Genomic DNA, 25,121 nt, shown 5'->3' with positions numbered 1-25,121 from the left:
ACTTCGCCGCCGTCTCCGCTGGTCTCCGCTGCACTTCTTTTTGCTGTGGCACCTCTTTCCCTCTAACACTCTCGTGGCTGTGTGCATGTAAATGTTTTGGGCGCGTATGGGTGGCTGCGCTAAGGAGGTTCCACACGGTGTGTTTTCTTTCCCTTTGCCTGTTGTAGGCTGTGGAGGTTGGGACTCTCCCTCCCTCCCTCTCTCTGTGCGTGTGTTTGTGTGTGTGGCGATGGTGTCGCTCGCTAATGGGACTGGCTTTGGTGTCGGTCATGGTGGCAGCGGAATCTCTAATCGGCCTCTTTTCTTTTTTTCTTCTTTTGTGGTGCGCTTGCCGGGGAAGGGGGAGCCTGTGCCTCGGTGCGAGCTTGTGTGTTCGCGTGTGTGTTGCCTGCCTGTGTGTGCGCTGCTGCAGCTATCGTGAGGCGGTCTTGAAACGGCCTCGCTGCGAGAAAAAGCATGCCGGGGTACACCCCTGCAGGCTTCAGAGAGCAGCGGTGGCGCTTCGCACAAAGGGGTTGCCGTGTGGCTTCCAGGGGTGTTCCCGTCATCGACCCTCGCTCTCCCCTCCTCATCTTCTTCCCTCGCTGACGCTACTCTTGACTCCACCACCACCACGCGCGCACGCGGAGGATGGTGTCCTCTACGGGTTGGTCTCGACTGTTTACGTCAGGTCACAGGAAGAAGGTGCAGTCGGTGCCGTAAAGTATGTGTGTGTGTCTGTGTGTGGTGTGCGCCTTTACTTCGCGTTAGTTCTTTTGGTGCCAAATTTCGTTGTTGTCGCTCTCTCTTAGTAGTAACAACAGCGCAGGACTGTCTTGCGGCGACCCCTCCCCCAAAAAAAATTGAAGTAAAAGCGCAACTGTGCAACTGGGGGAAGGCCGCACGGCACGGCTTTGGTGAGCTCACCACCTCTCACTCTCATGCACGCACTCTCTCTTTCTCGCTGTGGACTGGCGGCCGTGAGTAGAAGGAGGAGGGGGCGGGGAGGTGATGAGGAGGCACTCGCGCGGGTATGGAAGGTGAACTGAGAGTAGCCGCCGGAGCGCCGAGATTAGCTCTCGCGGTAACGCCGGGATGCCATCCTTGGCAAAGAACTGCGCGACCGCTTTCGTGCACGTGCATTCATGGCATGACGTCACTGGCAGCCGCTTACCCTGCCTCTCCCTCGCTCCTGCTCCTCTTGACTGGCTTCTTGACATCTCCCCACCCCCTCTCTCTCCTCTCCCCTCCCATACACACACACACGCGCGCACAGACACTCAGACAGGCGTACACGAACGGAGGGAGGAAAGGGGAGAAAAACCTCTGCAGTCGCGGAAATACCGCTCACGTGCGTACACAAAAGGAACAGAGACGAGAGGGCACAGAGTGCATCACCGTGCAATTCACGTGGAGCTGACGGGCACACGCAGACGCACGCCTATATATATATGTGTGTGTGTGCAGCCACATTCAGAGAGGCGTAGGAGGTGTCCAGCGTAGAAGCGCACATAGACAGAATCAGAGACAGAGGGAGACGAACGCACGTCTACGCGTGTGGAAGGGAGGGGGGCCGTGCGTGCAGCGCGTCGGATGGCACGATTCGCTCCTTTCCTGTAAAGCTCACAGCCTCTCCCTCGCACTCCTTCGCATCGCTTTGGGTTGCTATTCGCTATCGGTGCTCGCTCGTCGAGGGGCTGACAAATTCTTTTCACCCGTACCACATAGATCTCCTGAACTCGCCCGCATCGACATCCTCGTTGTACACCCCCCTCCTCCCCCGCGCAGCTGCACCTGCGCGTGCGTGCACTCGTCTACTCCTCCCTTGCGCAACACGCAGACGCTCACTTGGGCAGCTGCAAACGGCACGTCCACTCACTCATCTCGAGAGACAAAACAGCCCTCATGTACTACGCAGTCGGTGTGCGACGCGCGGCAGCGCTGACGGGGGCTGGAAGAGCCCATTTCTCCTCTCGTCATCCCACTCTCGTCTGCGGCGCGTGCTGCACTTCTTGCAGGGGGCTTCAGCGTGCTGAAGTAGCGGCGGCCCCGCTCCATGGCAGCCTCACATGCGGGGCACTGTACATCCCTAAGCAGCCATTTCGCGCTTCCGCCGCCACCTTGGCTACGATCGTCTCCCCGGGCAGCAGTACCAGCGACAGCGCCCCTACGACAAAGCGCCGGTGCATCTCCAAAGCGCCGAGTGCGCGCCAGAAAATTACGAGCCCTGTCGCCGCCCCTTACAGCGCCGCTGCTGCCTCGGCGCCTTCCTCGTCGGTCGACCCTGTCAGCGGTACAAAGAAGAAGCGCGCGCGAGCGTCGCGCTCTCCCTCGATCTCATCTGCCGCAGCCGCAGTCGGCTTGGTGTCGCCTCCACATCCGCCCCTATCACATACGCCACTGGGTTCTTCCTACCAGTACGACAGCAGTGTCGCTGGCGACGCCGGCGAAGGCAGCCTCCACGACGAGGAAGACGCTGCGGTGCAGCGCCATGACGACTTCTACGGCGATTCCACTCCTTTGGCTGGTACAGAAACCACTGGTCACTGTGGAAGTGTTAATGAGGACATTGCGGTGGGCGACGACGGTGACATTGCTGATGATGCCTCCGCAGGTGCACACTTGGGTGAGGCGGAGCAGGTAGAGCGCGCCGCCGAGGTGCGCGAAGAGACAGACGACAGCGCGGCAGATGGCGAGGCGGTACCGACCCCAGCTGACACCGAGGCTTCCGGCAGCCTTCCCACTAACGCAGCCTCGCTGCCGTGCATCAGCAGCCTTCTTGACTTCGAGAGCCCGCTAAACCTCCGGCTCGCCACGTTGACGAGGCAACACGGCAAAGCGTTCCGCGCAATCGCCGTGTACCTGCCGGACACGCGCACCACGATGAACTTCGACGTCACTTTCGAGGACATCGCGAGCGGCGCGCGGCTCGTGTGCAAACTGGACGAGATCAAGTCGCGCTACGTGGAGTGGATCAGCCTGTTTTGCGCGTCCTTCGTGGCCATCTTTGTCCCAACGCTGCAGTCGCCGAACGCGGTACTGCTGCAGAACGCCATCGGTTCATCACGGCCGGCGCGGCCACCACCGCCGGCGGGTAGTTACCACCCCCGCCTGAACGAGGACCCTGACCACCTCTTCTTCTCCTACGCCAAGCTGCGCGAAGTGATCTCGCACAAGAAGAAGGACAAGGAGCTGAACCCGCAGCTGCTCACCGTCGCGGTACTGAACGCGTACGCCGAGGAGTGGAAGAACTTTATCGCGGCACCGCTCTCGTGCGCCCCGCAGTCGTTTCTGCTGGCCGCCTTCAACTTCCAAAGCCGCTCTGGCGACATCAGCGCTGGGGCGATGCTGAACAAAGAGCTCCTACAGGCACAGTTAGCGACCGCGGCAGACGCGATCGTGCTGTATTCCTCCACAAGTGGCAATCAAGCCACACGCCGCCGCTCGGGTGCCGTCGCGGCTTCTGTCGCTGCCACCTCGGCAGGGCTTCCGCGCAGCGACAGCGACAGGTGGGGCCTCATCTTTGTGTCGGCGCCGGCGCGCACGTCAGCCGGCACGGCAGCCATCCCCCCAATGCAGGATCTGCTCACCGGACAGTTTGTGCAGCCGCTCTCTCTCTCAGAGCGGCATCTGATCTACATCATCGGCACTGGATCGGCAGCTGAGAGCTTCGCCCGCTTCCCGCTTGCTCGCAAAGGCAAGTGCGCCTTCTCCATTCTTCTCCAGGACGTGGCATCTCAGCTGGGGCTGGAGCCGCCGCACCGGCTGAACGTCACCTCAGTGCTGACCCAAGCACTCGATAGCTTCTCGCGCATCACGTGGATGGGGCTCATGAAGGTCGAAAGCGGCGAGCCGCACATGCCGCACCCAAGCTCCGCTTTCTATCGACTGCAGCGTCGCAGCGTGCAGCGGGAAATCATGCCAAGCTTCCTGGAGCCGGTGTTCGCGCCAGGGCCGCGCCTCGTGGGAGCCGTCCCCCGCTCCACAGCCGTCGATTACACGGGCCGCCCCATCCGCGGGGCCGCCGTCAGCAGAGGGGGTGCCCCCACGCGTGATTCGCGCGCTGCTGTGCAGGCCAGCCGACTTCTGGAGGAGCACGTACAAGTCATATACAACAACCAGGAGCGACTGGAGCGCGAGAAGGTATTGCAGGAGGCGATGCGAGGCCGCGTCGCCTACTTTATGCACGTCTTGAGTGCCAGCGTGACGGCCGCCCGTCGCGCGGACAACCCCTTCTCAGCGCGCAACGGCATGATCGACGTGTCGGGGCAACTGTGGACATCGCTCAGCTTGATGACCCCGCCGACGGTGCAGCACTGGAGAGCCAAGACGGACGACAAGACGGGCGAAGTGAATGAGTTTGTTGAGCCAGAAGTGGTGCTGCCGGACAACTTGCCACTCGGCCCACCTGACGCGCCGAATGCGAAGGATAGGGCTGAGAACGCCGTCCTCGTTGGGTGGGACATCAAGCGGATCTTGCTGTTCCTGCGGCGGAGCGTGAAGCTGCGCACCTTCTTGTACAACGGCGGCAAGATATGGTGCACGCAGTATGCCCAGTACCTGCTGAAGGGCTTCAACAATTTGCACCTGGCCACGATGGAGCGGACGCTCCTGCAGTACCACGATGGACCACTGAAGGCGTCGATGCAGCCCTTGGCGAAGCTGAAGCTGATCTACGAGACGCAGCTCGAGGTCGCTGTGAGCACACGCCAGATGTCCTCAGTGCAGCACCGCATGGACGGCCTGCTGGCGTCAATGGAGATGGAGCTGCAGGGGCTGCAGCTGGCGCCGCAGTCGCGGGTGACATACTTTGCCAATACGCTGCGCCTCGAGCACGAGCGACTGGAGAAGTTGCTGCACCACAAAATCATGGACTTCACCCAGTCCATGGATGACGATGTGCGGCAGCGCATCAACTTCCGCTCTCCACAGGACATTAGCACGATAATATACGGCGGCGGCCTGTGCCGCCACCTCGGGTCCCGCTTTATCCCTGTTAAGCCGACCAGGTACCCGGTCACAAGCCTCTTCCCGCACGCCGTGTGCCACGTGACTGGCACGACGGTGCCAGAAGCGTACACGCAAGTGGACACGTTAGTCGGCGGCAACAGCGGCCTCATCAGCAGTGGTCAGAGTAGCGGCGGCGCATCTGCGATGAATGACGCGCGGCGCTGCCTGCAGATAATTCGACAGCTCTGCAGGCGCTGCACAATGGATGCGCTTATTCATCAAACCGCCGTCGTGGTGGTGATATGTAAAGTGAGAATGGGCGGATGGATAGAGCAGATAGCGCTCTACTGCCCCGCCGCCACCGGACCCGAGGCGCGCGAGATGAACCTGCGTGTGGCCGTGGACGACATTATTCCCGTCGTGGAGCGACCGGATGTGGTCACAGTGACGCAGCTGAAGGAACGCATCGCTGCGTACGAACCGCTGAAGCAGCTTCTCGCGTCGTCGTCGTCGTCGTCAGCAGCGGCGGCGGCGGCGGTCTCGGCAGGGGCAGCAATGGCGCCCACAGCAAGCAAGTCGGGTGGCAAAAAGTCTCGTCATGGGGGAAAAGCCGCCGGCAACGGTGACGCCGCCGCGGACCTGCGCAACATTCTCATTCTAACCAACTGCGCCCACGACAAGCTGGAGTCGCTTGTGGATACTGGAGTGCTGGAGGCCATCAAGAAGGCCGTGTTCAGTGGGCACGTTAACGGGGTCGGCGCGGATGAGGAGCCGGCGTTGCTGGAGCGAGTGTGCTTCGCTGACATCAACAAGGCCTTCCCACCGCCGCCTCAGGATGTCGAATCGTTCGAGTCCGATTTCTCGGAGCTGTGCTCAGCCAACGCCACCGCCTTCTCGGCCCGGTCCACGTGGGAGATGCATGCGAAGGAGCTTGTGTCGCTTGGTGGGGTCGAGGGAGCTGTGAAAAGCATTGTGTCGCAGTGCGCGTCAGTCGTCGGCACACCACGCGACGCGTTCCGCAGCTCGCAGCCGACCCCGTCGAGCGCGCCGCAAGGTCTGCACGGGCAGGAGCAGGCTTCGACGGCCGGTATGCTATGGATGGTGACGCCGGAGAAGCTGCACCCTCTGCTGCGGCGCTTCTTGCGTGGTAAGTCTGCGTCATCCGGCGCCGATGCGATGGAGCGGGTGACGACGCTGCTGTCGCCGTACAAGACGATCGACCTGTCCTTCTTCTCCGCACTGCAGCAGCTGCGCTTCACGGAAAAGAAACTGCAGCTGTTCGAAGAGGGCTGTCTCTTCCGCGCCGTGCTGCCAGAGTGCCACGACCGCGTTCATGGCGAGCTGTGCCACTGCGTGACGGCTACGGGCCGCCTATCCTCCCAGTCGCCTAATCTGCAGAACATCCCGAAGGAGGAGGATCTGCGCCGCCTGATCGTGTCACGATTTGGTGCGCAGGGGATGATGATCGAGGCGGACTACAGCCAGCTCGAGGTGGTCGTCCTGGCCGCGCTCTGCCGCGACCCGCGCATGATGCAGGAGCTGCGCGACAACGTCGACTTCCACTGCCTGCGCGTCTCGCTCATGACGAAGGAGCCGTATGAGGATGTGGTGCGCAAGGCGAAGGTGGAGAAGGACCCACAATACATTCAACTGCGCCAGCAGGCGAAGGTTTTCTCCTTCCAGCGCCAATACGGCGCCGGCGTCTCAACCATCTCCACCACCACGGGGCTCACCGAGCAGGAGGTGGACCGCCTCATTCTAGCCGAGGAACACCACTACAAGGAGCTGAGCAAGTACTACAGTCTAGTGACGAGGTGCGTAGATACTGGGGCGGATCGACTGCTGCGGCTGCGCACCTTGGACACGTCTCTCTGGAACAGCAACATTCGGCGCGTCGTCATGCTGACCGAGCCAATGTACTACTTCGTGGTGCCCACGGGCAGCAAGTTCGACTTCACGAGGGACCGCAAGAGCGTGCCGCGGCTGAAGAACTACCCGGTGCAGGGGCTCGCCGGGGAAATCGTACAGATCATGTGCGGCGCGATCGTGCGCGAATTCTACCGCAAGCGCAACTACGGTGAGAAGGCGTTTTTAGTGAACACCGTGCACGATTGCGTGTGGGTAGACGCGCACAAGTCTGTCGCCGATGAGGTGCGCGCTGATCTCGCCCGAATCCTGGGGCACACACAGGAGGCTATTGCCGCCCTCTGGCCAGACATGAAGCTGGACGTGCCCTTCAAGGTGGAGATCCACTCGGGGCCGTCGCTGGGCGAGTTGTCAGCGTAGCGGCTGACGCCCCAGGTGACAGGGCAAGCTTTCACCGAGACATGCAGGTTGCAGGCTCATGACATCGAGAGAAAGGAAAAAAATTAAAATATGGCATGTGCGTCCTTTCTTCCTCTCCCTCTCGCGTGCGGGTGGGTCTGCACGTGCGCCCCCCACCTCCGCCTCCGCCTCTTCGACCTACGGCAGCGATTTGTGCCTCGCTCGGTAGAAAGGCGAGCTGTCAGCAGCACGGTCGAATCATAGAGAACGTATCATAGATGTTGTTACCCGCGCACGGAGGGTGGGGGTGGAAGAGGTACGCGCGTGTGCTGGGGCATGCGAATGCTTGGCGAGGGGAGGCGCCTGCTGCGTCTCAGGGGGGATGTACATGTGCAGGCGTAGGTGCGCGTGCGTGCGTCTCCCTCTCTTCCTCTTCCGCTCCCTCGGGCCTTTCTGTCGGTCGGGAAGGGCCGTCGCTTTGGTAGCAACGGCGCATGCCTGCGACCTGCTTCGTAGTTGTCTTTGGGCTGAAGTTGTGACTTGATGGCTCGGCTCGCTGGTCGCTCTTGGTTCTCCCGAGTCACTGTGCGGCTTCCGCCATCACTGGTGGTGGTCAGTGTGTGTGAGATAGCTGCATACGCAGACTAGAGGGACTGACAGGCACGCTGGCGTATGCGCACGTGCGAGTGTCCGCCTGTTGGCGTGGATCGAGTTTAAGCTGAAGAAAAAAAAGACGAAAGGAAATGTCGTGGGAGACGAAATGGGGGCTCAGGGGCGTGCGCGCGCCCGTTTGCTGCGCGCATCTTTGAAACTTCGGCGGCGCCACGGCGCAAGCGCCCGACAAATCACAGCTAGGCGGCGGGAGGGGATGCCGGCGTTCACTGCGTATGCCAGGCAGGCACGCGTTCGGAAGCACACTGAAGCGTGCACCGGCGCCGTTCCTTTTTCTCTGATGCACTCTGCCTCCGACCGCTCCTCTTCCCTATTCACTTCGCGTTGCATTTTGCCCTCTTCTCTCTCTTTCTCTCACCCCCCCCCGCCACCGCTCGTCGACCCCCTCCCCTCCCCCTCCATTCTCTCGCAGACTTCTATCGAAGGCTACACGGCGCCCAGGCGCTGCAACGGCGCCCCTTTTCAACCCTTCCTCGCTCATGGCTCTGCTGAATGGTTTCCCCAGCCGCATGGGCAAGTGCCTCCAGTAGCTTCTGTTCCTCCACAATGCCTGGTCGCTCGCGGTCTCTCACATGAACAGTGAGGCGTGCAACCCCCCCCGGAGCGGTGACGCCGCGTGGCGATCGGGGAAGCGGAGCGGGTAGAGTTAAAGGCCGAAGGCGGGCTCCGATAGCTGAGCCCGCGGCGTTGCTGTCATACGTGTGCGCCTACCCGGCGGCATGGAGAGGCGGGCCGTCTATGGGGCACGCCGGGGTCGAGTGTCGGGCGGGGCTTGATCTGTCCTGCACTGTTTAGCAGAGAGGAAGACATGTTGGGGGAATCGCACCAAAAGAAAACCAACGCGCAGCGCTCTCTTTTAGGCGGAAGTCAGCTGTGTTGGTTCAGTGGCAACGCTCCATACACTTTTACTGGCAGACCCTCTCTGCCTTTATGGCTGTCGCCCCCTTCTGCTCCCTCTGGGGGAGGGGTTGTCCACTTATCGGTCCACCTGCGTGTGATGGAGAGGAGAGGAGCGCTCTCGCACGACCTATCCTTCTCTTCCCTTCCTCCCCCCTCTCTATTCCCCTCCCACGGAAACACACACACACAGACGGGCAGACAGAGGCATCGCCTTCGGAAACGATCAATCAAAAAGAAAAAAGTCTATGGAGAAGAGAAGTATGGCCGCTGCCACCACCCCCGCCGCTGCGGCTGCTGCCAACGCGATGCTCGAGGGCCTTCCAAGCGAGGAGGAGCTGACGGCGAAGTGCCTCCAGCTGGGGCTTTACTTGCGCCAGCCCCCCACCCACCACATTACCCATCCCGCCTTGTCCCTCCGTCCCCTTCCCATGAAGGCGGAGGTGCTGAGTCAGTTATACAGCCGTCAGCTCCTGTGGAATGAAGCGATCAACCGCACGGCGCGGAACTTCATCTTCTTGCGTGACTCGCTGCGGTCAACGGCGGAGAGCGATCGCGGCTTCACTGGCCGCTTGGTCTCTATCCTGGAGAAGGTGTACATGACCGCCCCCGTAGGGGCTAAGGCCCCAGTGTACCAGCCACTGATGCTGGGCATCTTCCGCACAGACTATATGCGCAGCGCTGACCCCGAGACCAGACGCCCTGTCTCTCCCTCTAAGGCTGAGGTTGCGGTGACGCTGCCTCGTGAGGCGAAGGCGGTTGCGACAGAGACGGTGCAACAGTGGAAGAACATCGAGATCAACACGATAAGCTGCTCCTTCGCCGGCCTCTCCCCACTTGTTAAGGAGTTCCACGAATACCTTCGAAAGTTCCGCGAGGCCTGCATGCAGGGCGGTGCTTCGGCGGCCGTTGAAAGCGCGAAGGCGGCCTCGTTCTCCATGCCGTCCGCTGTGGCTTCATCGCCGGAGCACCGCACGTCGGCGCGTGTGACGGGAGAAACGCACAACTCGACAGTGCAGGTGACGGCGGCTCTCGCCGAAACGGTCACCGTTTGGCGCCGCAACGTGCCCTACTCGAGCTTCCTTCGCCAGTATCAGAAACGTACGGGGACCACGCTGAGGCCGGCTGTGCTCGTCGTGGTGCAGGAAGGTGAGCGGAACACGGCGGATCAGTACCAGCTGCTGCTGCTGCTGGTTGAGACGCACGGTGTTCTGAGCCTGCGGCGCACGCTTGGCGAGCTGCACGAGACGATGCGGCTGGAGCACGCGACGCTTGGCGATGATGGCCGCGATCGCTCCACGGACGCGAAGAATGGCGCCCGCGAGCAGCTACAGCCGCCCTTTGCCGTAGTAGAAGAGAAGTACGTTGTGGCGGTGGCGTACTTTCGCAGCACCTACGTGCCAGAGGACCTGCCGACAGAGGCGGCGTGGCGGACGCGGGAGTGGATCGAGGAGTCCAACGCGGTGAAGTGCCCGAGCATTCCGTATCACCTGATGACCTTCAAGAAGATGCAGCAGCTAATGTCGAACATGTCGGAGGTATTGACACCGGTGAGCTTCGCCGGTGACCAGCAGAAGGCCGCGGCTATCGCGGAGCACGTTGTCCCGCAGTACTCGCTGAATAAAGATGAGTATGCACGGTCTGTCAGGAGTCTGCCCTGCAACGAAAAGGGTGAGGTCATAGACGACCCGGAGTACTGGATCGCCGACGCGGTGGCGCACCCGGAGCGATATGTGTTGAAGCCGCAGCTCGAAGGAGGTGGCAACCTTATCGCCGGAGAGGCCATGCAGTGCATGCTGCGTGATACAAAGAGCGATGACCCGCTCTACGAGGAGATCCGGCGTGAGTACATACTGATGCAGAAGATTCGCTACCCGGTGGCGACGGGCGTCTTTTTCGGGCAGGACGGGATCCACGTGTTGGAGAACAATGCCTGCTCGGAGCTGGGCATCTTCGGCGTCACACTGTCAGCTAATGCGAACAGCTGCATCATTAACGAAGCCGCTGGCAGCGTTGTACGAACGAAACCAGCGGATGTCGCGGACGGCGGCGTCATGGCTGGCGTCGCGGCCTTGGACAGCGTGCAGCTGATTACTCAGATACGCTATCCTGGTGTCTGGTGTAGTCTCAGCGCTGTCATCGGTGAAGGCTTTTCTTGGAAGCCCATCCCCAGCGGCGGCGCGATCCTGACGCTGGCGGCCACTGCCGCAGCTGCCGCCGCAACGGTGGCGTGGCTGATAAAGCGTCGCGCCTAGCTATAGCGTCCCCCTTGCTGCGGGTGCAGGGGCCTCAGCGACTGGGGCTGGAAGAGCGAAAGAGGGATAGCGGCGGTAGTGGTGGTGGGCTAGGCTGCAGGAGAGCTGAAGCCGGCACAACACTTTGGTATCGTCTCTTGTGTGTCTCACACTTGTTTATGCGCGGGTGCTGCGTAAGCGCGCTGCCGTGCTTCGCCATTTTTCTGTTTGCAACTTACGGTTACCTTCGTTGCGGCGGTCTATCTCACGCGTGTCTGAAGTCGAGAGGGAGAGGGAGAGAGAGAGAGCGGGAAGATGTGCGTGTGTGTGGAGGGGAGAGAGGGGGATGGGAGAGGGCAACCGGCGGAGTTGTGGTGCGCCGCGAATATACGACGTGCTCTCTTCTGCACACATCGCCCATCACCGACTGTCTCTTGTCCCCCTCTCCCCCCTCTCCCTCCCTCCGTCCGCTCACTTCCGCTGTCCTTATACGCGCACGTGCTTCGGTACGCGAACATATGAGGGGCCCTTAAGGGATGCACTACGGTGTCCATCATGCGTGCCTCTGTGCGCTAACGAGTCTCCCTCCTCCCAGGCCGCTCATCTGCCCAAAGCCCAGACTACAAGCGCCCAGCCGTGGCCTGTTCTCTGGGCAGAACATGCGCAAGCACGGCTTTCTTTCTTCCGAAGGTGCGCTGCCACAAATCAACACAGAGTCACAGGCGCGTTGAAGGTTCGGTCGGACGAACGCAGGGCCTTCCCACCGCAATGATGGCCACAGATACTCAGACGCTTTGCCTGCTCTTCAACTTTCCCTTCCGGCGTCTCTCGCTTGCTGTTCCTCATTCGATTTTCTCAGCCCTGTACATACCGCGTCCTACCGTGGGGTGGGGAAGGGGAGGGGGAGGGACTGTCGCGCCTCTTCGTGCTTCATGAATGTCCGTGCTTGTGAGGCTGCGCATTCAGTCTGCGAATATCCGTTCCCCCTCCCCCTCCCCACCCTCCTCTGTTGGGAGCAGCGTACGTGACACGAGGGATTAGTCAGCTGTGTCTTGCCTCTGCATTGGTGTGTGTGTGTGCGTGTGTGCGGCCTTCGCTTTTCATCGCTCCTCCTTCTGGTGTTTCGGTGATGGGAGGCCGCCCTCTCGCCCTCACCCCTCTCTCCCAATAGGCGGCTGCAGCGTTACATCGCTCGGAGAGGTTTCATAGATGTGCGTGCGTGCACGGACGCGTGTCCGTGAAGGTCGGCAACAGGGGGAGACTCCCCCACTCTTTCCCTTGCAGATTTCGAGCACACGCCCTGTCGAAGCACGCGGGACGTGCGCCTTCGTCGCCGTGCCCTCAACAGGGCACAGGCGGAGTGCGCCGGAGCTGCAGCGTCCATGAGGAAATCTTCTGAGTGAGTGTTTTGTCCAGAGGCGCACGGCGCTCCTGCCAGTGCCACGGGCTCCGCGGTGTTGTGTGCCTGTATTCACCGTCCTGTGGGACGAGGGCGTTGCGGAGGAGGGAGGGAGTGCGTGCGTGCGCGTGGCGGTGCGTGTGTGAGTGCAGGTGAAAGATCAGTGTGAGAGTGCGTACAGTCGAGCAGGCCATGTTCAGCACGCAAGGAGCAACACGTCAAGATTCAGCGCGCCTTCTTCGATTAGGTCACAGAGCGTGGCTGTGTTACTCTGCCTCGACCCTTGTGTCGGTGCGTGTAGTCTCCTCCGCTCCCTTCCTCCCCACCCACAGTCTGCCGGAGAGAGAGGAAGGGAGCGGAGGGAGGGCTGTGACGATGGGAACGCGTGACAGCCGCGGATCCACGCTCGCTTCTCCTCCCCACCCTCTTTTCTTACAGCATGGCGCAAGGCACGATGAGGGGTGGAGTGTGGGTCAAGATTGACGGAGGCTGTTGGGCTTGTAGAAGGGGGCTACGTTCGAAAAAGTGGGTTGGCGAAAGGGGCTATGGATGCTGGGACACGTTGTGCTGCACGGCTGGCACCTACAAGCAGCTGTGTGTGCACGTGGCCGGTGGTATTGCGCGCGTGCGAGTGTTTTGCTGTTGGCCCGCCCCTCCCCCGTCGCCGGTGCGAACGTTATGATGTCAACCTCTATTGACCGCTAATGCGATATCATACCTTAAGATGCTGTGCTTCGAGGAAGAGACCACAATCGAGAAATCCGCAGAGAAGGACTGAGCGTTCGATGACTTGTCAAGATAGGGTGGGCATGAGGGGGTAGAGGCGGAGGGGGGAACGCATGGTGATGAGAGGCGACAGGAAGGTTGCGGAGCTGCCAGCGCTCTACACACACCCTCTCACGAGTTGCCAGATTACTTCGCATGCTGTGAGTGAGGGTTTCAACCTAACCCTTACCCCCCCCAACACACACACGCACACGCTCTTGCACCTTTATGTGCGAACAGGCCAGAGCGAGTGTGTGTGTGTATGTGTGTGTGCCTGCGCGGGTGCGGTTGGTGAGGGCAGAGGGTCGGCTGCAGGCGCAGCGGTGCCGCCCCTCGAGGGGGCAGGAGAAACACATGGGTGCCGCAGCCGAGCGGGCTACGGAGTGGGGGAGTTGAGGTAAGCCTTTCTTTGAGTCGTTGTGCGTCTTCTCGCTTCGCGCGTCTCTGTGCAGCGTTTCTGTGATGCGCCAATGAATTAGGGAAGGCGAGATGCATTTGTTGGTGTGGGGCGCAGTCATGAGCGGATGCGGTTGTATGTGCTTCATGAAAAGTTGTACATGACTGCCGAGGGAGGGAAGGAGAGAGGGTGAGTGAGTGGGTGGGTGGGTGGGTGGGGCAATACCGTTGAAACTGTGTGGTGATCTTTCACGTACGCATCACGTCTCCCTCCGCCTTCTCCTCCCCCCCCTGCAAGCGCACATGTGAATGCTGATGGGCGCCTTCTTTAGAGTCATCGCCGCTGAACTGTTGGCCCCCTTTCCCTAAGCCCTTTCCTCCCTCTTCCCTCCGCGTTTCCTCTCACGTGTGCTGTCCCCTGACGCCATGCTGAAGGATGTACGCAGGAGAGGTCTGGGAGCGAGTGAGGTGAGGAACGGGAGGGCAACATCACCACTGTTCCTGCGATGTAGTTAGGATGGCTAGATGCGGATGTGCTGCTATTTCTCGTCTGCGTATGCCCTTGTGATGACTGGCGCAAGGAGGCTACGGTACCGTGGAGGGGAAACCGTCTGGATGCCCGGGCCACCCCGATAATGCCGTTGCTCTTGTGCGCGCTTCTGCCCCCGCACTTCTCACATGGTATCTTCGAGCCGCCTGCGAGTGCCGAGCTCTCGTTGTGTGTATGCTCCCTTAACGGCACCAGAAGAGAGCTCTCGCGCGCTGTAGCGGAAAAGCAAACACGCACATACACGAAGGGGAGGGAGGACGACTGCACCGGCGATGCCCTCAGGGCGAGTGGGGAACCGCGCGGCGACGTGAGGCAGTGGTATGTGCTGCGCGGAACTTCGTGACCATCCGCCTCCGCATTTCTTTCGCTTTGCTGAACCTTAACTGGAATGTGGCGTACTGCTGGTCGGCTACGTGGTCTCCTCTTGCTCCCCCCGAGCTGCTCACTTCGCAGCTTTCTGTCAAGGGTAACAGCGGGGAAGGGACGCAACAGCCCCAGCAGCGAGGGGAAGGAGAAGGCCTTCGTGCACTGCTGTGCGTATCAACGGTCCCCTTCTTCCTCCCCACGCACCTCACTCGCTCGCGCGCTTTCCCCACCATTGAGGCATCTGATTAACTTTTCTGTCGCATTTCCCCTCTCGCTTCGGTGCCTCTCCGTGGTCGATTCATCACTTCATGACGCGGCATCCCTTCACGAGGCCACACACACACACGCACGTACGCGTGCATATACATAAGACAGAATCGGCACATAAGTGGAGCAGCCTTGCTGAAGCGTTGCTGGCGCGTGTGCATATCGATGAGACTGAGGAGTCGCGTCGCCGTCAGCTTATCCTCTCTCTCTCGTCCCCCGAGGTCTTCCCTCTGAGAAGGCGTCTGTCGCCGAGAGATCCGCGTCCACCAGTGATCCTCAGTCGTCGAGCACAAGATGCCTGTCCCACCACCACCTCTTGGCTGGACCGGGCGGCTGTACGACTTCTACACTGCGAAGAAGCGAGACGTCTTTTTTGGCCTTGTTGCCGTACTTGCCCTCGCAACGGCCGCTCGGGCGGAGATGATGCGCAAGGGGCTGTTGCAGCCTCCGTTGCCGCAGGAGGTGCATCCGAGAGTGACCCGTGAATTTGGCAAGCGCAAGCGCAGCTCCGACGACTGAAACTACGCAGCGGTGGTGCAGATGTGATAGATCGGTAGCGCCTCAAGCGTCACTGCAACTCTGTGCGTGTGTGTATATGTGTGTGCGCGCGGGTTGCCTCTCGCGCCCACTGGCGACCGCGTCTTCTCTGCCCGCTTTTCGCTGACGTTGGGTAGGCGAGAGACAGCGAATGGTAACGATGGATGGAAGTGTGAGAATGGAATCGAGCGCATGTTGTCATGGCTGCGATGCAGCAGAAACACGAGCGCACCTTTGCCAGAGAGCGCAGCGACTCACAATGTTGGCGCCAACTCATTCCTCTTTGCCTCGTCCTCCACCCGAAGTCACAGGCACAACCGAAAAAGAGTCGACAAGCGCAGGCGCGCAGGGCACGCGGGCCTCCGTTCTTCTTCAGAGAGGGGGGAGGGGAAGTCGCCGTGTAGTGTTTGCGGAGTATCAGCTTCATCTCCCGAAAAGGCGCGCTCGACCGCGGCGTCAATGCTGGGCGAGGAAGACGGGCACCGGCTTGCTCTCCTCTCCCTCCCTGCCCTCGACCGCTCGCGTTCGTGCCTTTGGGAAACGAAATGTATGCTTGCCTCCCCGCTGCAGCTCGCTCGCTCTCCTCCTACTCCTCCCTCTTACGCGCCCTCGCACCCTTCTCGCTCCCCGCACACACAACTAATCACCGTTTAAATCGATACATCATCATCGCTCCCCCCTTCCTCTACTTCAATGCGCCCCCGCATCGACCGCGCTCTCACGTGGCATCCCTATTTTCCTTAGTCGCGAAAGGAGGCTGTCGGTTGCGTCATATATCAGCAGAACAACTCCGCAGCAACATCATCGAGTGCGTGAGGAGGGCCACTCACCACTAGGCGCCACTGTAGCGCAAGCACGTACAGAAGGCTTCAGCTCACATATAACCACGCACAGGCGCTTGCGAGAGAGTGCGAGTGCGACGACCGACGTTGGGCACCACGAGCGCGGTCCGCCTCCTCCTCCTCTACCCACACCCCGCAGCCCCCCCTCTGACTCCTCTTCGAACCTGCTCTGTTCATCTTGCGTGCTCGCACCGCCTTCTTGACTTTTCCCCATTCACTCGAGTGGTTCTCTGCGTTTGCTGGGCCCTTTTCCACGGTGGCTCTCTCTGTGTGTGTGTGTGTGTGGCTGTCTGCGTGTCAGTCCGTCCGCCTGTCTGAGTGTGTGTTGGGTCTTCGCCCTCCCTTTCCTCGTCTTACTCACGTATATATCTGGGCACTCACTACACTCGTCTTCCCCACCCCCTTCCCCACAAGTACACACACACACACCTCTCTCCCCTCCTTTTTTTTTGGCTCGACGTTTGTATCTGTTTACATTATCTCGTCAACTGTCGTTGTCGTCGTCGCTTCTCCTCCCACAGCCCCTCTTCCGTGTGGACGTGCCACCTCCCCCCTTCCCCCCTCCCCCTCCCCACTCCTCCTCCTCCTCCCCTCACGCCTCCTCTTCTCTTTCTCCCGAGTTTGCACCCCCTCCTGCGTCTACTTGAACAGGCCGTCCGTAGGCGACGTGCACGTGCACAGATCACCCTCTTTCTCACCTCCCCCTCCCCCTCTCTATCTCCCGAAGGCGGATCCAGCACGTGTAGATCCGCTTCCTTTCCTCCTCCCTCCTCTCCCCGTCCCTCCCTCATCATACACACACACGCAGACATCCTTTTTCTCTCTCTCTCTTTGCCCGGTGCGACTTGCACGCTGCTCTCTCGTTGCTGCTGCTGCTGCTGCTCTTCCCCTCGGGTGTGGGCATCCCCGCCCAAATCTTCTTGTTCATTAGCCTGGCCGGCCTTCATTGGTGTGCGTCTGCGGGTGTGCTTCCTACACACACATATATATATATGATAGCCCCCCTTTTTTCAATCTTGCTGCAAAGACGACGCGCGCGCCCTCTTGCCTGCTTCTTCCTCCCCATCCTCCCCCCCGCTTTCCCTTCAGCGTGAGTGCAAGTCGCACGGTGCGTATCTGCTAGTGTGCGACGGTGTGGTTACATCTCAGAAGGAAGGGTCCGCGTCACCGCGTCCTCCTCGAAAGTCTGCCTTGTGGAGGCGGTGGAGGTGGTGGTGCCTCTTTTTCTCTTCGAGGTCGCTATTATCTGCAGCGGTGCCCCGTCAGGGTGTACCGGTGGGCTGCTGCTGCTGCTGCTGCGACCTCCGCTTGGCTCCCTCTCGCTCTGTTGCAGCAGCCGTTGCAGATTCTCCGCCGCCCACCTGTGCCTCTCACCCTCTCACGCAGAGACGCGACGGCAGCGGCTCCAAAGGCGCGCGCGAGGTTCTCGGGGCGCCTCTGCTTTCGTTTTTTCTCTTCGCTGGTGGAGGCGGAGGCAGTCCAGCTCTCTGTCTTGCCCTTTCCTTCTCCTGTGCGTGTGTTCACCTGCCTGCACCCCGTGTGAATCCCTCCGGCAATTGTACGGCCTGCGACGATGCTTCGGAAAGGCCGAAGAGGCCTCAACAGCAACAGCGCTGCCGGCGGCGCCCCGTCACGAAGTGCCACGCGGGAGACATTGAGCCAGCAGCCTCCGACAACATCGTCTCCTGCGGCAAGTCGCGCCAGCCTGCTTTATCAATGCTACGACACGTCCGTGTGTGCGCCGAGCAGCGCGACGTTTCTTTCGCCCTCGAACGCCGGTGCTAGCAGCAAGCAGCGCCCAAGTGGTGCGGCTGGCACTGTTGCGGCTGCTGGGGCAGCTGGCAAGGCAAAACGCGGCAGACGCAGCGTCGGAATTGGTGGCATCGCCTGCGGCAATGAAACGCAGCGCCACCACAGCGCACAAGCGATAGGACCTATCAGGACTAGCAAGCATCAGCAGCAGCTTGGCAGTAACGAGACGCGTACACCACCGCCGGCGCCGCTGCCAGCGCCGCCGCCACCACCCGGACCCAGGGGAGGCGGCAGCTACGTCAATGAAAATAAGCGCCTTGTCGTGTCGGACCCGCTACCCTACTCTGCACGGCACCGGCAAAAAGACGGAGACGGTGGTGGCAGTGTCGATGAATACACCATGGTTCGCCGTGACAGCGCCGGCTCCGCACGACGGCGCGACGAGTTGCAGGGCACTCTTGACCTCAGCAGTGGCAGAGGCATCGACACCGTACCATACAGCGGGACTGGGATTGGCCGCCCACGCGCCTCGTCGTTGCCGCGGACACAAGAAGACGTGAAAGAGGTTCTGCCGCGGCTGCGTCCGCTGCGCGAGGGTGTCCACGGCAGCGAACTGGGCAGGGTGCGCAGTCCACCGCCACGTCTCTCGGCCCCCCACCACAACTCTGCCGGCGGCAATGCGCCGGACGGTTTAACCATCATGGCAGCCAACGGTATCATATATGTGGACGACAGAGAGAGGGAGAAGCAGCGCGAGGTGCTGAGCGCACCGCCGGCTTCCTCGACGATCATTCCGTTTGGCGTCTCGCCGAGACCGGTGGGCGATCAGCTGCGCCTGCTTGGCCGCCACAGCCGCCGAGACGGCACGCGCGGAAGGAATGGTATGCCGACCCGTGTGGCCAGCAGCGGCGACACTCGAGCACTGCATCCGTCGCTTCTGTGCAGCAGCAGCAACGACGATGGCGGAGGCACCTCTGCTGGCGAGCCCTTTGGCTTGGAGACTGCTGCTGCTGGTGGTGGCAATAGCGCTGGTAACGGCGGCAACGCACCGATGGAGACGCGGCGCAACATGAAGGGCGGAGCAGCCGCTGCAGTCGCGGCGGCGGTTACGCAGCGCGGCATCACGGGCCTTAGTGGCACAGTCAAGAAGCCTGTTGACGGCCGAAATGGAAGCGATATGGGGCGAGTGCCGCAAGGCGTTGAGGTTGAGCATCCAGGTCAGCGCGGTCGCGAGGTGAGGAATGGGGCTGTAGACGCTGATGAGCTTTTCAGCAGCACTCAACTGCTCTTCTCGTCGCAGGCAGCTGCGGAGAAGGGCGATGGCCACAACACTTGCGCACGGCCGGCCCCGCCGCCCTACCCATCGGCCGCGCCATCGTCGCGGGCGCGCAACCGCACGAATGGCGAGGCAAGGAGCGCAGAGAATGAGCTTCCCGTGTACAAATTTAACGTCGTGCTCAGCAGCGGAAAGACGGCGACAGCTCCTATTTCGCTTATCGCGGGAAGCGGCTGCGTGCAAGGGATGCGGCCAACCATGGAAGATGCGCACTTCGTCGAGCTCAACGCCACCCACGTTCGGGGTCAGCCGGTCTCTCTCCTTGCCGTGTTGGACGGCCACTGCGGACGGCGGGTGGCCGACCTTGGGGCCAAGTGGCTGCCGCACTACGTGCTGCATCACGCTGCTCTTGGTGAGAACAACGCGCTGGCGCTTGTCGAGTCCATCCTGCAGACGGACCGAGAGATCTTCCACACACTGCAGGCCAGGAGTCATATGCAACAGCAGCGTAAGGCGGGCCGCGGCAGCGGCCGCCGTCGCCGCGACACGGACGAAGTATTCGACGAAATGGCAAGCGGGACGAATGGCGGGTCGACACTCATCGTAGCCGCCGTGTGCGGCCGGATGCTGTACGTGGCGTGCCTCGGCGATGCCCGCGCGGTGCTTTACGACGGGCACACCACCATCGCGATGAGTGAGGATCACAAGCCCTGCAACACAGACGAGTCCCGCCGCATCGCCAAGTGCGGCGGCTTCGTGCAGTTTGGCCGGGTTTGTGGTATTCTCGCGGTCAGCCGTGCTCTTGGCGACTTCGAGTTTAAGTTTCAGCCATCCTCGTCGCTCGATGCAAAGAGCGACGAGAAGCTTGCAACGAACTTCCCGTTCGGCGCCCTCCGCGACAACGACTCAAGTGGATCAGCGGCAGCGCCGTCATCGTCATCGCACAGCCGCCGCTTCATTTCGAATCGAGACTTGATGGTGAGCAACATCGCCGACGTCCGACAACTGCACCTGACCGACGCCTCGGCCTTCTTGGTGCTCGCCTGTGATGGGCTCTGGGATGTTCTTAGCAATGAGGAGGCAACTGAATTCGTGCGTGACTTTCTGTGCTACACACCGGACGTGTGCGACCCGCATATATTCTCTGGCGTCAAGTCGCGTCCGTCCCCGGACGTCGTCCAGCGCGTGCTCGACAATTGCTGTCAGAAGCTGGCCGAGTTCGCCGTGGATCGCGGCAGCATGGACAACGTCTCCGTCATGGTGCTCTTCTTCCATGATGTCGTGGACACCGTTGCGCGCTTCATCGGGCGAGCGCCGCCGTCGGCAAGAACAAGTAGCGGCACCAGCAACGTTGCCGGTCAGCCCCACCTATTACGTGGTTCAGGGCGCTCAAATCTGCGCAACTCAGCATCGTCGGTCTTCGATCTGACACATAACCAGCTGAAGGCGCGCAACGGCCGCGTGGTGGCGCAGCGGTAGCGACCGGCGCGCCTGGTAGTGTCGCTGTCCTACACCCGCCTTCGATTGCTTCGTCTCCCGCCCTGCTCCCTCTCCTCCGACAGCTGAGCTTCTGCTTTGCCTGCGCCCATGGTCCTCCGCTGCGCCGTCGTCAGCTCTCACGGGAGAGTCCGCACTACCCTCATCTCGCGCGCATGCGTTTTTTTTGGCCCTCGTAGTGGCATAAACGTCGGGCGGATAAGCGATCGCGTCTGAGGGCGAACATGTACAGCATACGCACACACTATTTAGCCACATCGCCAGCTTTGAGCGGCCAGAGGATTGTTGCTCGAACTTGGCCGGAGGGCCGAAGGTGGGGGTGTCGTGGAGCTGAGTGGAGAAGCAGATACGGCAGCTCCGTGAGGAGACGTGCCCCGCGCGACTCGGAGAGGCTTTTTTTTGTTCGTCCCCACCCCACCCTGCCTTCTTTCTTTTTTTTGTGGCCTCTCTGGAAAAGAATGTTTGCTTGTTTCCCCCTCCCTCCCTCCCTTCCGCCAGTGTCGTCGTTGTCGGCGTTTCGTGTTGTGCTTCCGTTCTTTTTCTCGATACGCCTTTGCTGTTCGGTGCGTGTGAATGAATCGTTGTGCGCAGGGGTGAGGCATCGAAGGCGCTGACTTGAGTACTCAGCGCAGAGAGCGCGAGAGAGAGGGGGATGCGCGGACGGCAGGATGGCGAAAGCGCCTGCGGTGCGTTGAGCCTTGCATACAAAAGACTGAGTTACGAAGCACAGGCACTGTACACCCGCCTGCTGAAGCTCAGTTTCAAAGCTGAGCGTGTGTGATCAGCTTTACCTTCCTCCTCAGTTCGGCGACCCCTTCCTCACCTGAGCCTCCGATGGCACTATCTGTCTCTCTGCCTTTGGCCTTCTCTCTCTCTCACAATGCGCATGCGCGTGTGCGGTTGTGCTTTTCAGCACTCAGGCAAAGTCACGCCTGTGTGTGTGTGTGTGTGCACGCACTCACTCGCACCAATAGAAATGCGGATGAGGTGTCAGACAAACGCTGCAGATGCAGAATCGGGGCGATCCCGCCGAACGATGTCTTCTCCTTCCCTTTTTTTTGCTTCCCCCCCTCCCCCTCCGTACGGACGGTTCAGTTTGGCTCTTCGCTTTTGTGTGTGTGTGTACCTCTCGTGCCGTCAGCGTTTCTCTTGTCGGATATTCGCCGTCGCATCTGTCTGTGTCGCTGTGTCTCACCCGGTACGTGTTGGTTAGCCGTCCGCTGCTCGTTACTTCTTCGCTTCTCTATAACGTCTTCACTTTTGTGTGTGTGTGTGTGTGGAGGGGGGAGGCCTACCCTTACGTACGCCGTGCCGATGGCGCCAGCGCAGACAAACATCACCACAACGAAAAATGTGACAGCAAAATGTGCACCGCCTCAGCGCCTTCCCCGCCGCCCCCCCTCTCACACGAAGAGAGAGAGACCCCTCGAAGAGACGGGGCACAGAGGGCGAAGCGCAGGAGCGCAACAGTCGCGTCCGCTCCCATATCTTGTCGGGTCGGGCTCATGGGGAACAGGCGCTGGGCGCTCGGCGAAAGCACCCTGAGAGGCACCGTCGAGTCTCTAAGGCTACCGAGCAGCGGGCTTCCTCACCCTGCCCAACTGCGGAGTGCCGCGGCTTGAAACGACTGAGGGCGTGACGTCGGAGAGGGGTAGGTTGGAGGGTCTTCGAGGACCCTGGCCTGTGTGTCGCCATTCCTGCTTGAGGGCATGCGGCATGCACCCAGCCCCCACCCCGCTGCCACCTGAACGACAGGCGCCCCCTCTTTGGCCCTTGAGTGGGGCTGCGGACGCACCCTGCGTCGATGAAGGCGTGCCGTCGACTCGGGTTCGTCTGGCGCCCGTCGCGCAGAACCTCTTTGAAGAAGAGCCAAGGGAGAGGGCCGAACGGCCCGTCCTAGACGGCCCAGATTCAGGCGAGATGCACGGCAGAAGTGGGTGGGCTACGACTGTGTGCACGTGTATATAGTTTTACATATTCGCCAGCGCTTCTGTGGTGGAGTGGCCCTCTCAAAAAAACGTGGTAGAGAAAACATTGCAGCGGCGTCCCTAAGCACTGCCATCAGTCGCTCCTCCACCTCTGCCCCCTCCGCCCCTCCCCGCTTGGGCGTCTCTAACGTGCGCCACATATACATGCATGCACATGCACGCATATATATATATATATGTGCACGTGCACGCCACATGGATAGAAACCGTGCGCAAGCCCATACACGGCGTTACACGCGCCTTCCTTGACACCCGCCAGCGGTGACCCACATCCCCTTGCCCTGGCCTCCCAACCTTTCCCTGCAGCCAGCGGATATCACGCTGTCACTGAGCCTCCCTCACACATCGTATCTGCCCTTCCCACCACCACCACACGCACACGCACTCATCAAGAACGACGCGAACCCATACTAATCCCTCCTCACCTCCTCTGCCACGCTTCTCCTCCCTTTTTCTCGGCTTTGGGCTCACGGGGCTTCAAGATGTTGCTCACCACGGAAGAGGTGCAGACCATCACCCTCAACGCCAAGTCGGTGCACAAGTACGCGGATCAGGCATTCTTCCCTGCCGAGATCAACAAGGTCGGCGCGCGCATCGGCGACCAGCCGTTTCTCAGTTTCTTTGTGCGCTATCACCACCTTCATGCGCCGGAGCGATACTCGTGGTCGCGCGTGCGTCGCGTAATGCTGCTGGAGGACGTGATGGCGACACAGAAGGCCTCCACGCCGCCTCTTGTGACGTCGCCGACGATCGAGTGGCGCGGCAAGACGTTTTGGGTGTGCTTTGCTGTGGAGGCGGTCCAGCCGCAGTCGTCCTCGTCCTTGACCTCGAACGAAACCGCGGAGGAGGAGATCGTGACTCTGCCGCAGCTCTCCAACACCGTCCCTACAGAAGACGAGGTTTTAGCGTTCTGCGTGGCCAGTGCGAACCGCCGACCGACGGAGGTGTACGCGGATGGAGTGCCTGGCGAGGCGCCGGATGCGCCGCCGGCAGTGAGGCCCGTCGAGCAAGGCAGTCTTTCGCGACCGGAGGGTGAAGAAGGTGCCGATCAGCCGCAGTCGCCGGCGACGGCACTCGACCTGCGCTCCTTCGTGCCGACGCCGCGACAGGTCGAGCTGCTTCGTCAATACAAGAAACAGCACCTGACGCATCATCAGTGGACCGAGGAGGAGATTGAAGAGTCGAAGGCACTGCGGCAACGGTACTGCACCATGGGAGTCGCAACAGCTCCTGTACGCGCCGTCGCCTACATGCAGCACCAGCGTGTCGAGGAGCGGAAACAGCAGCAACAGCAACAGCAGAGGCAGAAGCATGCGCTCGCGACGTCTTCGTCGTGTGGGGCCGCGTCGCAGGCTCTGAATGCTTCGCAGATTGTCGAGGTTGACCTGACGCAGGCGCGAGTCGCTAGTATGACCGCGGAGAGCGCCGACAGCCAGGCCATGACGCAGACGCAACACTCGACCCTTTCTGCGGTTCCGCCAACATCGCCTTCTGCTGCCGCCTCGGCGACGGATACGCCGCTTTCGCCATTTCTACCGCGAAGTGTCTTGCGAGCGCAGCGCCAGCAGCTGCACCCCGCGCTCATTACCCCGACTTTGGGCAACAACGTCCCTGCCGATGGCCCGTTCTCGGGGCTGCTCCTCGGCGGCGGCGCAGCGGCGTCCTTTTCGCAGCTGCCGGTGTCACAAACGCCACCGCCTGAGACGCAGAGGTCCGCCAGCCCGCCGCCGGGATCGTTGTCGGCGCTACCCCAGCACCTATCACAGCTCCGCGCAGTCGAGGAATCGTTCTACCAATACATCAGCGATGAGTCCCGCAGCGCCAACTTGAACCGACTCGCCGAGATAACCAAGCGCAACAGCGAGACAAACGCACGCAATCGTCGTCGCGGCATCGCCAATGAGCGGCGGCTCGAGCGTAAGGGAAATCTCCTCGAGTCTTGCGGCCTGTGGATCACTGATGACAAGGAGCGAGCGAGCAAGGCAGAGGACTACGTCAAGGCGCAAGCAGGCGAAGCGAGCAGTGCGAAGAAGAACGACGAGAGTGCCACAGCGGCCAGCGCGTTAACCGGTGACACCGCATCTGGCGACGGCGCCGGCGCCGCCAAGAACGCTGAGGATGTGTTTGTGGAGTGGTTCAAGGCGTACCATGATGCGCAGCGGCTCTCCTTTGCAGACTGCGCTGATTCAGACCCCCTAGCGGATGGCGGTGACGCGGACATCGCCCCTCTCCTGCAGGCCGCCGCCGACCCAGAGTCTGATAAAGCCCACTCAACAAGTAGTGCTGGCGCCGCGACGGATGCCATGCGCCTCGGTCGTCGTCAGGGGCGGCGTCTCTTGCCCAATCGACTTCGCACCGAGGATAACTCGCCTGCTTTGGTGCAGGCGCAGCTGGTGCATCGCAGCACCGTACGCATGGCGAAGCGTGCGCGAGAGGGTTGATGAGTGCGCCATTGACGTCTGAGTCTGCGTCAGCCGTGCCGCCATCGA

The 25,121-nt window shown here is 61.2% G+C and overlaps 5 protein-coding genes across 5 annotated transcripts; all 5 read left to right on the top strand.

Moving 5' to 3' along the window:
* Positions 1-1,884: 1,884 nt before the first annotated feature.
* LSCM1_04885 (uncharacterized protein) lies at positions 1,885-7,215 on the top strand (the record flags this gene model as incomplete). The annotated part of the gene is made up of 1 exon (XM_067322368.1): positions 1,885-7,215. One exon carries the CDS (start codon positions 1,885-1,887, stop codon positions 7,213-7,215), a length of 5,331 nt encoding a protein of 1,776 aa, XP_067180141.1.
* Positions 7,216-9,026: 1,811 nt separating this feature from the next.
* On the top strand, positions 9,027-11,018 carry LSCM1_04884 (uncharacterized protein; the record flags this gene model as incomplete). The annotated part of the gene is made up of 1 exon (XM_067322367.1): positions 9,027-11,018. One exon carries the CDS (start codon positions 9,027-9,029, stop codon positions 11,016-11,018), a length of 1,992 nt encoding a protein of 663 aa, XP_067180140.1.
* A 4,016-nt stretch (positions 11,019-15,034) lies between these two features.
* LSCM1_04883 (uncharacterized protein) lies at positions 15,035-15,259 on the top strand (the record flags this gene model as incomplete). The annotated part of the gene is made up of 1 exon (XM_067322366.1): positions 15,035-15,259. One exon carries the CDS (start codon positions 15,035-15,037, stop codon positions 15,257-15,259), a length of 225 nt encoding a protein of 74 aa, XP_067180139.1.
* Positions 15,260-17,692: 2,433 nt separating this feature from the next.
* LSCM1_04882 (uncharacterized protein) lies at positions 17,693-20,626 on the top strand (the record flags this gene model as incomplete). The annotated part of the gene is made up of 1 exon (XM_067322365.1): positions 17,693-20,626. One exon carries the CDS (start codon positions 17,693-17,695, stop codon positions 20,624-20,626), a length of 2,934 nt encoding a protein of 977 aa, XP_067180138.1.
* Positions 20,627-23,114: 2,488 nt separating this feature from the next.
* Positions 23,115-25,073, top strand: LSCM1_04881 (uncharacterized protein; the record flags this gene model as incomplete). Its single annotated transcript, XM_067322364.1, has 1 exon — positions 23,115-25,073. One exon carries the CDS (start codon positions 23,115-23,117, stop codon positions 25,071-25,073), a length of 1,959 nt encoding a protein of 652 aa, XP_067180137.1.
* Between the last annotated feature and the right edge of the window lie 48 nt (positions 25,074-25,121).

Source organism: Leishmania martiniquensis, chromosome 14 (genome assembly GCF_017916325.1).
Source record: "Leishmania martiniquensis isolate LSCM1 chromosome 14, whole genome shotgun sequence".
Taxonomy (NCBI): Eukaryota; Euglenozoa; class Kinetoplastea; order Trypanosomatida; family Trypanosomatidae; genus Leishmania; species Leishmania martiniquensis.
This window is presented reverse-complemented; position numbering and strand designations above follow the sequence as displayed.